This window comes from Pan troglodytes, chromosome 9, assembly GCF_028858775.2.
Source record: "Pan troglodytes isolate AG18354 chromosome 9, NHGRI_mPanTro3-v2.0_pri, whole genome shotgun sequence".
NCBI classification, from domain to species: domain Eukaryota; kingdom Metazoa; phylum Chordata; class Mammalia; order Primates; family Hominidae; genus Pan; species Pan troglodytes.
Genome location: NC_072407.2, coordinates 112669924 through 112690334, shown reverse-complemented (window position 1 = coordinate 112690334; position 20411 = coordinate 112669924). Strand labels below are relative to the sequence as shown.

The 20411-nt window shown below is 35.5% G+C and overlaps 1 protein-coding gene across 5 annotated transcripts in view; it reads left to right on the top strand.

Moving 5' to 3' along the window:
• ARHGAP20 (Rho GTPase activating protein 20) overlaps positions 1–20411 on the top strand; it is a 134909-nt gene that overhangs the window by 5125 nt on the left and 109373 nt on the right. For all 5 annotated transcript variants that reach the window (XM_063784498.1, XM_063784496.1, XM_009424136.5 and 2 more), the window contains exon 2: positions 16942–17024. In XM_063784498.1, the coding sequence (XP_063640568.1) occupies positions 16945–17024 (80 nt within the window). In that variant the 5' untranslated portion in view covers positions 16942–16944. The remainder of the gene's footprint in view (positions 1–16941; positions 17025–20411) is intronic.

The following is a 20411-nucleotide window of genomic DNA, read 5'->3' as shown; positions in this document are numbered from 1 at the left end:
AGCCACATTTATTATTTTAATCTCAAGCAGAATTGCCTAGCTAGATCACTCACTTTTACTCACTAGTCAGAGGATTTCATTGTTTCCAAAAATCAAATCCACTCTCAGAAGACAAAGATTTTTCCATCACTGAGGCACTTCCAAAGAATATACAATAAATTTGTACAGTAATTCCTAAAAATTGAATTCTAAAATGTAATAGCACATAGATAAAGCATAGATAATACTTTAAGTTATTCTGGAATAATACATCCTTGAGGATATCCACATTTTCACGGAATAGTTTTAATGAAGTGGAAGCACATATTAGAATCATTTTAGTTAGGAATGATTTGTATCAGACTCAAATACTCTGACCTTTTGGTTTCATATGCTAATTGAAAAATCTTTAAATAGGATGAGTGTTGGAATGGGGGAAAAGAGACTTATAGGCCCAGAAAGCCAGGCAAGGGAAAATAATTTTAAAATAGCTCTAACATTTTTAAATGTAGCAGCTGCTGTTGTAAACTTCATTCTGCCTTTCCTTTCTAATTCTCTGGGTCCAAATCTGTTTATAACACCTCATGGTAGAACACCCCCAAGGGCTAACTTGGACCATGTGTGTGTCTTATACTGGGGCTTGAATTAAACATCTTAGTGAGTAAGCTTTAGTTTTACTCTTCAATACTGAGAAAAATATTATGCCCATAGTTAAACTAGTATCCTACTCAATTCTTATCTGGTGTTACTCACAAAATGAATTGCATGAAATCAGATACGTGAGATTGTGTTGGCACGGAGGGTCCTAGAATTATAAAAATAAAATTAGATTAATCAGGAATGGCCTCTGTTATCCCTCATGTGACCTCTGAACTTCTGATTGGGCTTTGTTTCTTTGTACGCAAAATGGGGTAATGACCCCTATCCTGCACCTCTCACAAGGTTGGTTTTTATGGGTCATGAAAGGTAAATGGAAACACTTTGCAAAAGTGCAGGAGTTATTAGTATATCTTGCCATGTGAGAGTAGGTGTAAAGCAACAAAAGGAGTTGAGTTTAAAAAATGTAACATCAGAACATGTACATGCATATGAATGCATACCATCCTTTAAAGCAGTCATCATTGGAAGCCATAAATATCAAATATCATGAGGAGGAACTTGAATAAAAATACAAGGGTTGGCTATAACTTATAGAAGAATAAAGAAAATTTAAAAACCTCTTTAAGTGAATGCTTAACTATATTCAAAACACATCAATTATATGAGGTAGGTGTTAATTTTTTCCTAAAGAAGGAACCGAACCATGTCAAGGCTACAGTGTAGTAAGTGGCAAAACTGGAATTTGAATCCAGTTCTTCCAACTCCATTTCTCTTTTCAACGAGACTATCACTGCATTTGTTATTGTTTGTAAAATAAGATACAGGGGAGAGTAGGTTTAAATTATATATAACCAGCTGAGAAAAGTACAGTCGAGGGCCTTTTCTCAATTGAAAAAAAGAGTATACATTCTTTGGAGAGTGGCATTTCTACCCTCTCTGTCTACCATTGAATGTTATGTTCACTGCTACCATTAGGTAAATATTAGGTAAACATTGACTTATAGTGACAATCAATGACACAATCACTGGTCTAATTACTTTGGTGATTTTTATGCCTTGGTGTCTGACATTTTCAGATGTTTTGTATAAGGCAGATGTACTTCAAGAGCTCTTAGCCAGGCCTAATCTCTATGCTGATACCTCAGCCTTGCTTGCTATTGGAAAGCTTAGCGTATTCTCCAGACAAACTCAGAAGAGTGTATTTCAAAGTTATGTGTGGGTGCACTGAATCCTAAGCCTCAGATGATTCCACTGGAAAATCATGTGGAAACCCAGTTGAAACTCTCTCAACTCAGTTAACTTTTATATCACTGCTCCACTGAGTCTGGAGGAAAAAACTTTGTGTCCATAGTTATGCTCACTTAAAATGTGATTACATAGTGCATTTTACCATGGCAGAAGAAAAATTAATTTTTGTGACTTTAAAGTTCATAGACTACAATAAATTATAGTTTTATAAAATAAAAGTTAAGGATAATCTTCTTATACATGTGTAAAAAGTAATTATTAATTTTGAAGATTGAGTCCCCGAAGTTAAAATAGGCAGTTGGAATTCATAGACTGAAAGTTCACAAGTCATAGATACCTAAATAGTTAGTGCAGTTGTTGCTTTTAGTTCTAAGGTGAAGATTGTCATGAAGCAATTTATCACCCTCTATGCCTTCAGCATTCTCCCAGGTTATGATTTGGCAAAAGGGCGGCAGGACAAAAGGTGGAGCATGTTCAGTGGATGGGGGAGAGCTGAGAAAACTGATGGTACCTACAGAAATGAAATCCTCTCCAATCAATAACTTAGAAGACTGAATTCTTTCACAATTCTTACCTTTCCATCCAGGACTTGGTGGCTATTCTTTTCAAAGTAAAGGCATGTTATGCTTTATGGGACTACATACAACTTAACAAAAATATGTAATTGTAAAACTTGCCTTCCTAGAAGGTGTCTGTAGCTGAAAATATACTAGATTTCAACTTAAATTGCCACTAAAATACATTATAAAGTGTCACAAAAATAGGTATATAATATCAAAGTTATATGTGTGTACATAACACTTGTATACTCATAATATGCAGAGTGCTTTGAGGAAATATATATTTTTATGATTCAATGGAGTTTTATTACTCATACCCCTCATGTCTTCAGAGCATTTGGTATAAACCTTTAAAGTAAACTTTAAGTGAAGGGAAAGTTGCTCGCCTGTTCTGTTGGTACTTCAAGTGTTTAGGATCACAGGGATTCTAGAGGTCCTGATGTGTGCAGAAAGGCTGCAGAGAGAATGCTCAATTTGGTAGTGGCAACTACAACAGTTTTCTGAAACAAACTCGGATAGAGTTGATCTTTAGTTTTTATTTACTTACGGGAGACTCTGCCACAATGTGAGGCTGGAAGGGTAGCAGAGATGATTGCCTTCGGTCAACCATCAATAATGAGGCTTGTAGGCAATACAGCCCAGTTTATATTATATTTTGTTTCAGTCTTATTTTCTTTATCTAGGACAAGTTTATGGTAGAAACATCTAACTGACAGCAGAAATAACCTCATCAGCACTGTAGGTCAGTGGTGTGCTGAGAGCAGCCTTGACCTAATTTTGACAGACACCTGTCACATGACACAACTGAAATGTAAAACTTGTTTTTGGATGTCTGGTCACTTGTGTGTGGACTCTGAAAATGGAATGTATGTGTGCCCCACATCAGCTCACATATCAAAGATCTGGAAAACGCAGCTGCTCTGTGGCCTTTTGCTTTCCTTATTTACCTGAGTCCTAATTTACACCTAGGAGAATGTTTTTATTTCCTCTCCTATCCCTACATTCACTCTTTTGAACCTCAGCTTTAACAATAGCCATCACCAGGTAACACTATGTCTGAATCTAGATAGACGTGGATCTGCTTTTTATTCTCATTTGATATAGTCTGTCTGATTTTTACCATTATGGTTTTAGAATTTGATCACAGTACTTTTCCCCTCTGTGTTGAAGACAATGAGGGGCTACCGTAAGGCAAAGCTTCCCAACTGTTGCGGTTGTGTCTGACAATTAGCCTCTTGGCCTTCAGGCGAGTGGATGGATACTGGGGAGCCAGGTGCCCCTTTGTTTATCATAGAGTGTTATGGATGTACAAATATCATTTTGTATGGAACATTATGTGAAAAGTGTAGTGGAGCCCTGCCCTGTAAGAAACTATTAGGCAGAGAACATTGGTGATTGACTCTACCTACTCCAGGGTGCTACTTAAAGATGATCATGACCAAAGGTTGAAACTTGTAGCTTTGCCAAAGAAAAAAAATCTAGCCAACGTGAAGACCCATAGTGATGCTCCAGAATCCTGCATGTGTGGGGATGGAGGCAAGGAAACAAAGAATAATGTATAAGGGAAATTCTAATATCCTTATATTTATTTATATACAGCACTTAACCACTTTAAAGTTTACTGTCTGTTACATTATCACAGTGTTTTTCATTTCAGAGGACTTTCATCCATATGTATGAATGAATATATATGAATGAATCCATATATATGAATGAATATATATATATATAGTGAGTAGGGCAGGTATTGTGTCCATTTTAGAGAAAATCTGAGAAATTAAGTGGTAGAACTAGGGTCCAGAATTAAGGTCCAGTGTCTCCTAGCCTAGTGCCCATTCTTCTGCATTACATAGATTATCATGTTTATTGTTGTATTTCAACATGGTAATAGTCCTTCGGAAAGAGGAAAGAGCTGGAAAGTAAAATCAATTCTTTCTTCAGAAAGGAACATATATTCATTTACAGTAGTCTGTACTGTAATTACATTTATTTTAGCTAAATGTTTAAAGTGGTCCTGGTTGGGATGATTTATGGGTAAATAGAAGATCATATTTTTCACAGACCAAACTGACAATAGCAGGAAGCTTCAGCTTACCTAGTGGTCAAAACCTTGCTGTGATAGCAGGACCCAGAAGCAAGGTGCAAGGTTAAAAGTAATTCTCCTATTCTGTGAAGAAAGTCATTGGTAGCTTGATGGGGATGGCATTGAATCTGTAAATTACCTTGGGCAGTATGGCCATTTTCATGATATTGATTCTTCCTACCCATGAGCATGGAATGTTCTTCCATTTGTTTGTGTCCTCTTTTATTTCGTTGAGCAGTGGTTTATAGTTCTCCTTGAAGAGGTCCTTCACATCCCTCATAAGTTGGATTCCTAGGTATTTTATTCTCTTTGAAGCAATTGTGAATGGGAGTTCACTCATGATTTGGCTCTCTATTCGTCTGTTATTGGTGTATAGGAATGCTTGTGATTTTCGCACATTGATTTTGTATCCTGAGACTGCTGAAGTTGCTTATCAGCTTAAGGAGATTTTGGGGTGAGACAATGGAGTTTTCTAGATATACAATCATGTCATCTGCAAACAGGGACAATTTGACTTCCTCTTTTCCTAATTGAATACCCTTTATTTCCTTCTCCTGCCTAATTGCCCTGGCCAGAACTTCCAACACTATGTTGAACAGGAGTGGTGATAGAGGGCATCCCTGTCTTGTGCCAGTTTTCAAAGTGAATGCTTCCAGTTTTTGCCCATTCAGTATGATATTGGCTGTGGGTTTGTCATAGATAGCTCTTATTATTTTGAGATACATCTCATCAATTCCTAATTTATTGAGAGTTTTTAGCATGAAGGGTTGTTGAATTTTGTCAAAGGCCTTTTCTACATCTATTGAGATAATCATGTGGTTTTTGTCTTTGGTTCTGTTTATATGCTGGATTACATTTATTGATTTGCGTATACTGAACCAGCCTTGCATCCCAGGGATGAAGCCCACTTGATCATGGTGGATAAGCTTTTTGATGTGCTGCTGGATTCGGTTTGCCAGTATTTTATTGAGGATTTTTACATCAGTGTTCATCAAGGATATTGGTCTTTTAAAGTTCGTATGGAACCAAAAAAGAGCCCGCATCGCCAAGTCAATCCTAAGCCAAAAGAACAAAGCTGGAGACATCACATTACCTGACTTCAAACTATACTACAAGGCTACAGTTACCAAAACAGCATGGTACTGGTACCAAAACAGAGATATAGATCAATGGAACAGAACAGAGCACTCAGAAATAATGCCGCATATCTACAACTATCTGATCTTTGACAAACCTGAGAAAAACAAGCAATGGGGAAAGGATTCCCTATTTAATAAATGGTGCTGGGAAAACTGGCTAGCCATATGTAGAAAGCTGAAACTGGATCCCTTCCTTACACCTTATACAAAAATCAATTCAAGATGGATTAAAGACTTACATGTTAGACCTAAAACCATAAAAACCCTAGAAGAAAACCTGGGCATTACCATTCAGGACATAGGCATGGGCAAGGACTTCATGTCTAAAACACCAAAAGCAATGGCAACAAAAGCCAAAATTGACAAATGGGATTTAATTAAACTAAAGAGCTTCTGCACAGCAAAAGAAACTACCATCAGAGTGAACAGGCAACCTACAAAATGGGAGAAAATTTTTGCAACCTACTCATCTGACAAAGGGCTAATATCCAGAATCTACAATGAACTCAAACAAATTTACAAGAAAAAAACAAACAACCGCATCAGGAAGTGGGCAAAGGACATGAACAGACACTTCTCAAAAGAAGACATTTATGCAGCCAAAAAACACATGAAAAAATGCTCACCATCACTGGCCATCAGAGAAATGCAAATCAAAACCACAATGAGATACCATCTCACACCAGTTAGAATGGCAATCATTAAAAAGTCAGGAAACAACAGGTGCTGGATAGGATGTGGAGAAATAGGAACACTTTTACACTGTTGGTGGGACTGTAAACTAGTTCAACCATTGTGGAAGTCAGTGTGGCGATTCCTCAGGGATCTAGAACTAGAAATACCATTTGACCCAGCCATCCCATTACTGGGTATGTACCCAAAGGACTATAAATCATGCTGCTATAAAGACACATGCACACGTATGTTTATTGTGGCATTATTCACAATAGCAAAGACTTGGAACCAACCCAAATGTCCAACAATGATAGACTGGATTAAGAAAATGTGGCACATATACACCATGGAATACTATGCAGCCATAAAAAATGATGAGTTCATGTCCTTTGTAGGGACATGGATGAAATTGGAAATCATCATTCTCAGTAAACTGTCGCAAGAACAAAAAACCAAACACCGCATATTCTCACTCATAGGTGGGAATTGAACAATGAGATCACATGGACACAGGAAGGGGAACATCACACTCTGGGGACTGTTGTGGGGTCGGGGGAGCGGGGAGGGATAGCATTGGGAGATATACCTAATGCTAGATGACAAGTTAGTGGGTGCAGTGTACCAGCATGGCACATGTATACATATGTAACTAACCTGCACATTGTGCACATGTACCCTAAAACTTAAAGTATAATAATAATAAATAAAATAAAAAAGAAAGAAAAAAGAAAGTAATTCTCTTTTTCCCTTACAGAGCCAGTGTCTTTGAAGTATAATTGTTCAGTGGCTTGGATACATCTCCACAAGTAAATGCTACAGGCATGTAGGGAAGACAAGAAATACTTTAATGCTCACGAAATTGCACAGACTAGCCACAAAAGAATTAATAGTCAAGTTTGAATAAGCTAATTTGTTAATTTGATTACTTATTTTTTCTAGCCTTGAAAATTTAGAGTTCTATAAAAGCTTTCCCAGTGCCCTTATTTTAATACTATGCTTATTTTAAATGCTTGAAAGTGACTTCAGCATCCATAATTCAACTGAAATGCTTGATTTTTTTTCCTCATAAAGTGACTGGAACAAAACAAAGCATGAAAAATTGCAGTTCACCTCCAACTTTAATCTTTCATCCTGTTCCTTCCTTTTGATATGCTTTGTTTTTCTTTAATCTCTGTGAGAACTAATAATGAGCAGATTCAGAGTGATTTAGAGGTTCCAAAAATAGTACTATATCTTTGGCTGTCATGAAGTTAAAATTCCAGTGAGAGCCTACATACAGGTTTTTATTTAAAAAGTGTTTTCTGCATTGTTATTGAAAATAAAACAACAAAAGTTTTTTTCTTCAGTTACCTATTTACAACTTCATTTTTCTACATAGGCACACTTGTATTACTACCTTAAAATCTCAGATATTGGATATGTTAATTCATTCACTTAATACACAACTATTGAGAATTTACTATGTGAAAACCCTAAGGAGGACACTGGAGGAATAGGGGAGGAATGGTGGCAAATCACAATAGACAGGAAGTAAGTGGGTAAGAAAAGATATGTCATGTAAATGGAAAACAAAAGTGAGCAGGAGTAGCCATCCTCATATCAGATAAAACAGGCTTTAAACCAACAATAGAAAAGACAAATGAGCATTATATAATAATTAAATGTTCAATACAAGAAGATTTAACTATCTTAAATATATATGCACCTAACACCAGAACACCCAGATTCATAAAACAAATACTACTACACCTAAGAAAACATTGATAGTAATACAGTAATAGTGGGGGACTTCGACACCCCACTGATATCACTGGACAGATCATCAAGGCAGAAAATCAACAAAGAAACTCTGGGCTTAAACTGAACTGTAGACCAAATGGACCTAACAAACATTTACAGAACATTCTAGCCGACCACAGAATATACATTCTTCTCACTCTGCATGGAGCATTCTCCATTATCGACCATATGCTTGGCCATTAAAGAAGTCTCAATAAATTCCAAAAAATCAAAATCATATCAAGTATCTTCTCGGACCACAGTGGAGTAAAATTAGAAATCAAGACCAAGAGGAACTCTCATAAACACACACTACATGGAAACTAAACACCTTGCTCCTGAGTGACCTTTGGGTAAACAGTGAAATTAAGAAATCAAAAACATTTTCAAAACAAATGAAAATAGGCAACATATCAAAACCTCAGGGATACAGCAAAAGTAGAACTAAGAGGAAAGTTTATAACTTTAAATGTCTACACCAAAAAGATAGAAAGATCTTAAATTTACAACCTGATGTCACACCTCAAGGAACTAGAAAAATAAGACCAATTGGAACCCAAAGCTAGCACAAAAAAAGAAAGAACAAAGATTAAAGCAGAAGTAAATGAGAATGAGACAAAAAAAGATATAAAGGATCAGTGAAACAAAAAGTTGGTTATTTGAAAGGATACACAAAAATGACAGACTGCTGGCTAAATTAACCAAGAAGAAAGAGAAAATTCAAATAAGTACAACCAGAAATGATAAAGGTGATATTACAATTGATAACATAGAGATACAAAAGATCATCACAGACTACTGTGAACACCTCTTTGCGTATAAACTAGAAAATCTAGAGGAGATGGATAAATTCCTGGAAATATAAAACCCTGCATGATTGAGCCAGCAAGAAATAGAAGTCCTGAACAGACCAATAATGAGTAATGAAATTGAATCAGTAGTAAAAATCTTCCAAGAACAACAAAAGCCCAGGACCAGACAGATTCACAGTTGAATTTTATCAAACATACAAAGAACTGGTATTCAATCTTACCGAAACTTCTAAAAAACCAATGAGGAGGGATTATTTCCTAACTCGTTCTATGAAACCAGTATCTCCCTGATACCAAAATCAGAGAAGGACACAACAGAAAACAAAAACTATAGGCTAATATCTCTGATGAACGTAGATGCAGAAATCCTCCACAAAATACTAGCAAACCGAATCCAATAGCACATGAAGAAGATAGTTTATCATGATCAAGTGTGTTTTATCCCAGGGATGCAATGATGGTTCAACATCCACAAATCAATAAGTGTGTTTTGCCACATACACAGAACTAAAAACAAAAACCATACAGTCATCTTAATAGATGCAGAAAAGGCATTCAGTAAAATCCAACACCCTTCGTGATAAAAACCCTTAACAAAATAGGCTGATGAAAGAAATCGTAGATGACACAAATGGAAAAACATCCCATGCTCATAGACTGGAAAAATCAGTATCATTAAAATGCCCATACTATTCAAGGCAATCTACAGAGTCAGTGCAGTCTCTATCAAATTACCAATTTCATTTTTCACACAATTAGGAAAAAAATCCTAAAGTTCATATGGAACCAAAAAAAGAGCCCAAATAGCCAAAGCCATCCTAAGCAAACAGAACATATCCAGAGACATCATATTGCCTGACTTCAAATTATACTACAAGGCTGTGGCAACTAAAACAGCATGGTCCTGGTATAAAAATAGACATACAGATCAATGGAGCAGAATAGAGAACCCAGAAATAAAGCCATATACCTACAACCAACTGATCTTCAACAAAGCCAACAAAAATAAACAATGGGGAAAGGACATCCTATTCAATAAATTGTGCTGGGAAAATTGGCTAGCCACATGCAGAAGAATGAAACTAGACAAATGCAAATGCAACATAAAAATAGACAAATGGGATTTAATTAAACTAAACAGCGTCTGCAAAGCAAAAGAAATAATAAGAGTAAACAGACAACCTACAGAGTGGGAGAAAATATTCACAAATTGTGCCTCTGACAAAGGACTAGTATCCAGAACTTACAAGGAACTGAAAGAACTCGACAAGAAAAAAACAGCTCCATTAAAAAATGGGCAAAGGACATGAACAGATATTTCTAAAAAGAAGAAAAGCAAGTGGCAAAAAGCACATGAAAAAATGCTCAAAAATCACTAATCAGAGAAATGCTAATTAAAACTACAATGAGATATTATCTTACACCCATCAGAATGGCTATTAATAAAAAGTCAAAAAAAAAAGTTGGCATGGATGTGGAGAAAAGGAAACATACAATATTGATGGGAATGTAAATTAGTTCAATATCTATGGTAAACAATATGGAGATTTATCAAACAACTAAAAATATAAATACCATTCAATCCTGCAATCCCACTACTGGGTATCTACACAAAGGAAAAGAAATCATTATGTTATAAAGACATCTAAACAGAAAAAGACACCTGCATTTCTATGTTCATCATAGCACTACTCACAATAGCAAAGTCATGGAGCCAATCCAAGTGTCCATCAACAGTTAACTGAATAAATAAAATGTGGTATATATACACCATGGAATACTATGCAGCCATAAAAAAGAATGAAATAATTTTCTTTGCAGCAACATGGGTGGAGCCTAGAGGCCATTATCCTAAATGAACTAACTCAGAACAGAAAATTAAATACCACATATTCTCACTAATAAGTGGGATCTAACAATGGATACAAATGGACATAAAGATGGAAATAATAAACACTGGAGACTCCAAAAGGGAGGTGGGTGGTAAGGTGGCAAGAGTTGAAAAACTACCTATCAGATACAATGTTCACTATTTGGGTAATGAGTATGCTAGAAGCCCAATCCTCACCAGTACACAATATACCGATGTAACAAACATGCACATGCTCATGAACATGAATCTAGAATTTTTTTAAAATGTTAATTAAAACAGTAAGCAGGTGGGCAAATTCCTCAGATCTCTGAAGAACTCAAATGGAGAGCCACTGAAACTTTTTGTACAAAAAAAAATGGGATAAAAAAATTTTCCTTTTTCATATATTTCAGATGATTGTGATAAGAAAATTATAACTTATGGCTAAGGACCAGTTTGCTGGGCTGGAGCCCAGTGGTTTAGTAATTTGGTAGTTAGGTTTCTTTGGTATTAACCAAATCAATTTGCATACCATACAATTCACCCACCTAAAGTTATGTTCAGCGGCTTTTAATGTAGTCATAGAATTGTACATTCATCACCACAGTCAATTTTAGAATATTTTCATTACCTCAGAAAGAAACACTGAACCCCCTTAGCTATCATCTCCCAATTCTGCTGTCTCCCCAAACTCTAGGCAAGCACAAATCTTTAAGTCTCTATAGATTTGCTTGTTCTGGGCACTTTATATAAATGAAATCATATAATATATGGTTTTTGTAATGGTTTGTTTCAATTAGTATAATGTTTTCAAGGTTCACTCATGTTGTAGCATGTATCAATACTTCATTTCTTTTTGTTGCCAAGTAATATTTCATTGTATAGATATACCACATTTTGTTTACCCATTCATCAGTTGATTGGCATTGATGATGTTGCCACTTTTTTACTGTTATGAATAATGCTGTTATAAGCAGTCATATGCAAGTCTTTTTGAGGACATATGTTTTTATTTCTCTTGGATATGTACCTAGGAGTAGAATTGCAGGATCATATGGTAACTCTATGTTTAATCATTTGAAGAACTGCCAAACTGTTTTCCATCTTACCAGTTTTCATTCGCACCAGCAGTGTGTAAGAGTCCAGTCTCCAATCCTCACCAACACTTGTAATTATCTTTTTTTATTATAGTCGTCCTAATGTGTGTGATGTGGTATCTCATGGTAATTTTGATTTGAATTTCCCTGATGGCTAATTATGTTGAGCATTTTCTCATATCCTTATTGGCAATTCGTATATCTTCTTTGGAAGACTGTATTCATATCCTTTGCCCACTTTTAATTTGGCAATTTGCCTTTATTGTTGAGTTTTAATATTTCTTTATAATAGATACAAGTCACTTGTCAGATATATGATTTGCAATAAAAGCTTTCCCATTCTGTGGGTTGTCTTTTCACTTTCTTAATGGTGTCTTTTGAAGCATGGAAATGTTAAATCTTGACAGTGTCTAGATTTTTTCTTCTGTTGCTTGTACTTTTGGTGTCATATCTATTAATAAGAAGCCACTGCCTCATCCAAGATGACAAAATTATGCCTGTGTTTCCTTCTAAGATTTTTATAATTTTTAGCTGGTACTTTTAGGTCTTTAAGTTAATTTTTATATATGGTCTGAGGTAAGGGTCCAACTTTATTCTTTTGTATGTGGATATCCCATTATCTCAGCACCATTTATTTGTTGACAAATGATTAACTTTATTGTCAGGCAGATGTTTACTATGTAGCTCAAAGTGATAAGTGTCAACACTATGTTCAAAAGGTGTAGTTTGCAGTGCACAGGTATACTCTTGCTGTCTATGTCTAGTTCCATAGCAAATGCTTACATTTTTCTTAATGATACCATTCCAGCAGAGCCCCTTAAAGGTTTGTTTGTTTTCATATGTGTGCATTTGGGGATGGTGGTATTTATGTGGTGAATTAGTGGGTTTTTAAATTCACATAAAACCCTCATTTATAGAGTGTATAGTTTGTGCCAGGCATTATACCGGGATTTGGGAATGCAAAAATATGCTTGCTACAGAGGAGAGTTCAGTAAAAAATTGTTGAAGGAAGGGAGAAAATTTGGGAAGAAGATATAGCCCCTGCTCTCTAGAAGGGGTCAGAAACATAAATATAATGTGAAATGCTACTACTGAGGCATCATATATGAAGGAACACACAGAGTTGAATATGTAATTAATCCATGTGTTTAAAATGACTTGAAGGTAGAAAGCACCTTGCAGATTAGTTGGTAATGTTGCTGCAGTTTTGTGTTATTATTTAAATGTAAAAGATAAAAAACAAATTACTGGCATTTGGTTCTCATATTCAGTTATGACCTTTATTCATTTATGGTTAGGCTTAATAGGTTTTTTGACCTACAATACTGAATATAACTGCAGAGGAGACAGCAGAGGGTCAAAGATCCATTGGAAGTAATGGCAAAAACAGCAATTACTTGTACACCAACCTAATAATTTCTCTCTAGTATTCATGTTATACTTTCCTAATAAAAGGCCATTTGTAAATAGACAACAGTTTTTGACATTTAATCACTCTTTATTCCATGTTAGAACTTCTTCCATTCTCCTCCTCATTTTTTCCTATTTGGGGGACAGAGAGAGAGATAGGTACTACTTCATATTTGTTTGTTTCTTAGCTCACATAAAATTCTTATTTAGTTTTTGGGGCTACTTAACACTAGGTAAGTGATACGATATCAAACTCATTCCTGAAAGATTAATGCAATTAATTAATTGAGTATTTTTGCCTAAATGTATAGTTTATCGTTTCTTTAAAACATTACCTTTTAAAAATATTCTATTTCACAGTGGTATCCACTATTTATGAAGTCATCTAGTTATAAACATCAAGTACAACAGAAAATATATACTATATACTGTTTGAAGTTTACCTTGTTTTCTGTGAAGCAAATAGTTATAGTTATCCCTGTCACAGAACAACTGTGAAATTTGTTTGTGCTAAGATAAGCATAACGTAAGCCTGTCCTGATAAGTTTGTACTATTATACACCTGTAAAAGAATCAATAGTTTCATTTTATTTTTATGTATTTCACATAGTTGTAAACAAGAAAATCTAAGTTTTCATTGCCTGAGAACAGATTCTTTAAGAGATCAGTGAATTTGTTTTGAAGTTATTAGTGGCCCTTTGTTTGGTTACACTTTTAAGCAAAAGAAAGAGATAAGTGTATTTTGAATGAATTAATATCTAAATCTATTAAGCCCCTGGTTATATTGGCTGCTTGTAAGACCTTTTGTTACTTATTTAGATGAATCCTGTGAATCCTAAATGTATGGTTCATGTAATGTTTATTTTCTTGCATATCCACGGTGAATCTTTGGTGGACACTTAATGTGGGACTATCAGAAATAGAAGGGACCTAAGTGACTATGTAGTCCAAACTGTCTCATTTTGTGAGTAAGGAAATGGAGGCCCAGAGAAGTGGCTGAATTGCCTTGGGTTGCACATCTCATTAATGATAGAGTAAGTCTGAGTACGAACAATGGAACCTGAAATAAAAACAAACTTACCTGCTGGTAGTTTGATTGCATTCTCTTCAATATAAATCAAGCTGGATGAAGTGGCTACACTCAGCATTTGACCCATTATACATCTGACAATTTTAAAACTCAGAAAATACATTCTATTCACTATTATACAAATGATCTTCTACAATAGATTTCCATGAAAAACACCCATTTCAAAAGCACCTTTTCAGAACAAAATTTGTCACCCTTCTTTGATTATCCATTCTCATGTTTAACAGCTATCATTCTTGGGAGGATTTTCTTACATCAGAAAGTTTCTTAACTTGAGGTTCATAAATCCCTAAGGAATCCATTTTATGGGGGTTCTGAACCCCTGAAGTTGCATGCAAAATTTAGTTCACAACTTTTATAGATTTCTCAACAAACCACTACCCAAGGTCAACCTGGATTTTCATTCCATGTTTCTCCTCATTTCTTTTTGCCTCATCTTCCTTGGAAGATGCTAACTTTCCTCCACATTATAGTTCTGCATTAATTTTGAGATTATTACTGTTTCTAAATGAAGAATCTCAGATCATTTTATCCTGTTTCATAGGCTCTTTTTCTTCACATTTTAAGTCATTTTACACTGTCTTTTGAATCTTTTCCAAATTCTTCATAAACCTGAAAGCCAAGGAGCTCAGAATTAGAAACTATGTACTAATGAAGATCTAGTTTAGAATCTTGGATCTGCTGACAGTGATTTCAGAAGGTTAGAGAAAGCAGATGTAAAGCTGCTGAATGGCAGATCCTCAAGGTCAAAGCAGACAGAGGGTGTGAGGGACAAAGGTAAAGCTTACAAGAGTGGGTACATTTCACACTTCAAAGTAGTAAATTGGTCCTGTAAAGAGAATCAGGATAGAGAGTAGGAATTAATTCCAGGCCTGAAGGTGAAACAGAACCCTGCAAAAAATCTGGAACATAGCTTGATGGATATGAACAAACTGCCACTTTTCTTAGTAAAATCAATCCAATCTTTCAGTATTGAGACTCTTCACATGAGGAAGTGCTGCTGTACCTTGCAATACAAATGCTTATCTCCCAGTTTTCCTTTCTCCTTGTAACCTCTGCAGTCACACTAGCCTAAGGATATTAGATTCCTGAGGATTATGTTCCTAAGAGGTGTGAGTAATGGAAACAGTGAGATGGGGCTTGCACGCTATAATATATAAACTAGGTTATTGAAATCACCAGTGTTGGAAAGGATTCGACTTTTCTGGGAATCCGATGATAACTCCGGGCTGTTTCTCTAGAAGGAAGACATCACATATACATCATGCAAAAAATTTTTATATAAGTAACCTGGCCTGAAATTGATTTGTGGTTAATAACTCCCAATTGAGATGTTTGATGTTATCTATTTTTAACCCATGTGTTTCCTGTCATTTATTAATGTTTTACATAATTATTCCAGCTGTTGTCTCAGCTGTGCTAAGGAGATTTGTGCCTATAGCTTCCACATGTGAGCCAAAAGATTAACGAGTGGAATAGCAACATCGAGGCCAGAGCAGTGGTGACAATAATTTGGGAGAGATCCCTAGGAGCATGGAGAATTTGTGGGATAAGAATTGTGCCAAAGAAGTCTAGCATCCTCTTCTCACTGGATGATTCTTTCTTTATTCCTATGCTAAGATCATTGTTTTACTTTAAAAACTAAAAGCAATTCCTTTATGAATCACATAATAGGATACCGACACTGAGCTGCCTAGTTTTATATGGTTCCCATTGGAGCAACATCCAGTTCCCAAGCATGACTGGCCTAGAGGTAGTGGGTAACACCTTTGGCGAGGATACAGGGTGAGAGGGATATGGGATGAAAGGGTATAGAGATATAGGGTGAGAAGAATGGCTTTGATAATACAGCCTGAACTTCGCTCATGGCTGTTTGTGACTATATATGGTTAATTTTACTCATCTGCTTCTAGTGGCTGTATCTAGATGTGTTAAATATATAATACTAAATTTAGAGAGTAATTATCTGAATAATTCAAGTCGAATAAACTTCATTTACTGCAACTTTAGGTCATTGGAACAGATTACCACCTTCTTATATTTATATACCACCTAGAAAAAAAGATTTTTTTATTGTTTGAAGTTACAGTTTAAAAAAAGTCTATTTGGAAGAAGGGATTCCCAAGTGTGTTAATATTTATGCAAAAATCTAGTCTCTGTGCTTTTGCTTTAACTGTTTTTTCCTCTCCTTTACTTGTCTTTTCTTGAAGCCAAATTTGCCTGTGAAATAAAGACAGTAGTATCTACCCGGATGACATTTTGGATTATAAATAAGGTAATCCATGTCCAGCCTTTAGCATAGAGCTGGACACATGATAACCAGTAATAATGGTTATGATAGTGTTTCTCCCAAATATTCTGGTAAACATTTAACCTCTTTATTCTCTGACCACAAAAAATACTTATTGCTTTTACCACTTTTTGACACTTACTGTCCTGTTTTTTTTTAATTATCCTATTTTAGATGTTACAGTTTTATCTCCATAATGAAACTGTAGGCTCCTTGACAGACAAAGATAGGCAATGCAAAACTTGTTAAATTGGATTGAAAAAAAAAATCAACATTGTCTTGCCTTACAAGCCATGTGGTCTTCATTTTGGTTTGTTTCATCAACAGAAAATGAAAACACTAGCAGAAAGGAGGAGGAGCGCTCCGTCTCTTATCCTGGATAAAGCCCTACAAAAACGGCCTACTACCAGGTAAGTGCAAAGCTTTGTATTACACATTCAGTATGTGCTTGGAAGTTTATATTAGATGAAGAGTTTTTCAGATCACATATTCTTTAATGTGTAGAGGTTGTTTGTTATCAGCACCAGAATTCTGTTTAAGAGTAGAAAATACAACTTTTGTTCTGAGGTTAATAGTGCCTAGCTGGTATATATGCTCAGTTGCTTTAAAACTGATTCAAAAGTGAATTTCACCCTCAAAAGTATATAAACTTGCAAGTTCCACATTTTAACAAAGTTTACTTATAAAATAGAAATCAAGATACTGAAAAATGAATGTTTTGTTTTGCACAAAACTTTGCATATTTTTAAATCAACACAAAGTGATGGCTGTGCATGGATAAGGCAGTTTTTCTTACCAACTTTAGACATGAAGGAAGATAACCATATTATGATTATTTTTTAAAATGGAATATTGATTGGTTTTAGGCATTATTAGTTAAATTAGTGAAATTCAAAGTGGAAAAATCAGCTAAATACCTGTTAACAGAGTCATTTCACCAATGGAGGCTAATTGCTATTTCAATGGACATTGAAATAGACATTTTTTTTTTTTTTTTTTGCAGAGCAGGAGCGAAAGCTTATTAAAAAGATTTAGAACAGGAAGGAAAGGAAGGAAAGTACAACTTGAAAGAGGGCCAAGCAGGCGACTTGAGAAAACAAGTACGCAGCTTGACCTCTTGATTTGGGGGATTTTGTCTGTTGGCATACTTCTGGGATCTCATTGGGAAGCTGCTGATCAGTTTCAGGTGTTTTCTGTCTATTATGAGACCGCCTTTCCCTGGTGCCAGCTGTGACCAATTAATACTTTAGCGAAATGGTTAACAACCACCTGGCCATCAACTGATGGTCACCCAATACTCCTGGTGTGTGTTGCGGGGAGCCTTTTCCTGCCCTGCTCACACCTGACTAGCTACCTACTGTAACATTTCAATAGACATTTTAAGAGTCTTTCATAATGTGTTGAAATTGAATAGTCATTATTATTTTATTCATTAATTTATTCGTTAATTTTTTTGAAATTCAAATATTCATTAATTTATTCACTAATTTTTTCAAATTCAAATATTCATTAATTCATTAATTTTTAAATGGCATTTTAACTCCTAAGAGTTTTTATGTTCAAAGGAATGTTACAATGATTTTTCTTTAAGTTGTGAATCCTTTTAGGTAAAGTGAAGGCTTCACCAACTTTATTTAAAGCAAGGATATATCTATGACATATCTTCAAATTGTGCTAATTTAACATAAAATCTATATGATTGGGAGTCCAAGGCGGGCGGGTCACGAGGTTAGGAGATCGAGACCATCCTGGCTAACATGTTGAAACCCCATCTCTACTTAAAAAAATCCAAAACATTAACCGGGCGTGGTGGGGAGGGCCTGTAGTCCCAGCTACTCTAGAGGCTGAGACAGGAGAATGGCGTGAACCCGGGAGGCGGAGCTTGCAGTGAGCCGAGATCGTGCCACTGCACTCCAGCCTGGGCCACAGAGCGAGACTCCATCTCCAAAAAAAAAAAAAAAAAAAAAACTATATGAAAGTATGGAAGTTTTTCAGTATTAAAAATAAGTTATATATCCAAATCCCAACAAGTGAAATGTACAAAAATACTCATGTCACTTTCTTCTGAGCACGTAGCAAGTTCTCAGACTCAGTAGTTTTTCTCACCTACCCCCAGAAGACATACACTTTAGTCATTGGGTTGATCAAGAAATGTAAACTCCTTTTAATAGATGCCTAATCAAAATTTAATTAGGAAGCCGTTCTGCCAAATAAAAATACGGTAATATATTTCAGTGTCACACATAAATGACTTTTGCATTGTTTGCATCAGTGTATCCTTTAGGGTGAATAAAAGAGAATGGTTGTATCTTCACAGTTTAACACTGGTTATCTAGAAACCTCAAGGGACAGTATTTTTTTTTAGGGGAGGTGGATAGAGGAAACAGAATTAATCAGTATAGATGTCTTTAATTCTCTACTATAGATGTAAAAATAAATTTATTGTTTATTTTTTAACTAAGTTTTTAACAAATACACAGTTTTGGGTAAAATTTTTTACTGGAAGCTTGTGAGTATGAAGTGTGCTAAGGTTTTTCACTTAAAAGTAGTCCTTATAGAAGCTTTAGCCTGAGATCAGGAACCAGCAGTCATCTTCCCCCAATCTACTCCAGGGTGAGAATCTGCAATAAGTATACATGCAGGTACTGAAAGTTCATGCAGACCAATGGTTCACATTGGGGGCGGGGGGAGGAGGGGGTGTTACTAACCTCTAGGGAACACTTTGGAATTTTGGGGAACATTTATGTTTGGTCAGTGATTTAGTGGCAGCAGCCAGGGATACTAGGCATCATGGAAAGCACAGAATATCCTGCGTAGAGAAGAATGGTGGGTTCCTGCATAGCTTTTGAAAGTCCCCTGTATAGCATATGCATGAAGGGGGAAAATATCTTTATATAATTTTCTATGCCTGTAACCTATTTTATATATAAGCACAAAGTATTTTTATACATTTCAATGAACACTAAATTTTTCAGAAATGTAGCTACCTTGTACGTCAAGAGATAATTGTACTTTGTATTGTTTGGAACCATTTCTAAAAATTACTGGGCTTCATTTTTCTGTGCTTGTTACATGAAATTTCTTATCTGACTTCTCTCAAATTTGAATATATTAATTGTAACTAGTTGTAAGCATCTGACTACTTAATTGTCTTTAGTATAAGCATGTCTGAGCATGTACTTATTGAAATACATACTTTATTAAGAACTATTTTCATTTTTTTCTTTATGTTACCGTTAGAGTGTTTTATTATTTTCAACTTTTTAAAAATACCTGTGAATTTCATTTCAGGATATAAAAAGAGGAATTTAAACATATATATAGACTTTTATATAACAAAGGGTCATTGGGTTTAATAGAATCAAGAACTACTGATACAGATGAAGTGCCATGCTAGGGAAAATGCTAACACTTACCTGACTCACTGAAAAATGCCACTTCTCATTGTTTTAAGTTGAGAACCAATATAATAATATACAACAATGCCCTTCCCCACACTGCCTCCCTATCACTTCTTCAAGAATTGGTGCTTACATTAGAGCCAGTTCTCCCAGATTCTTAGTAGTAGCAAAATATGATGAGTTTTGTTTCAAAATAACTGTAAGGAAAAAAGTTTGTTTGGCTGGACATGGTGGCACATCCTTGTAATCCAAACCCTTTGGTATGCCAGGGTGGGAGGAGCACTTGAGCCTGGGCAACATAGCAAGACCCTGTCTCTATAAAAAAAAAATTAGCCGGCCAGATGATGTGTGTCCCAGCTACTTGGAAGGCTGAGGTGGGAGGATCACTTAAGCCCA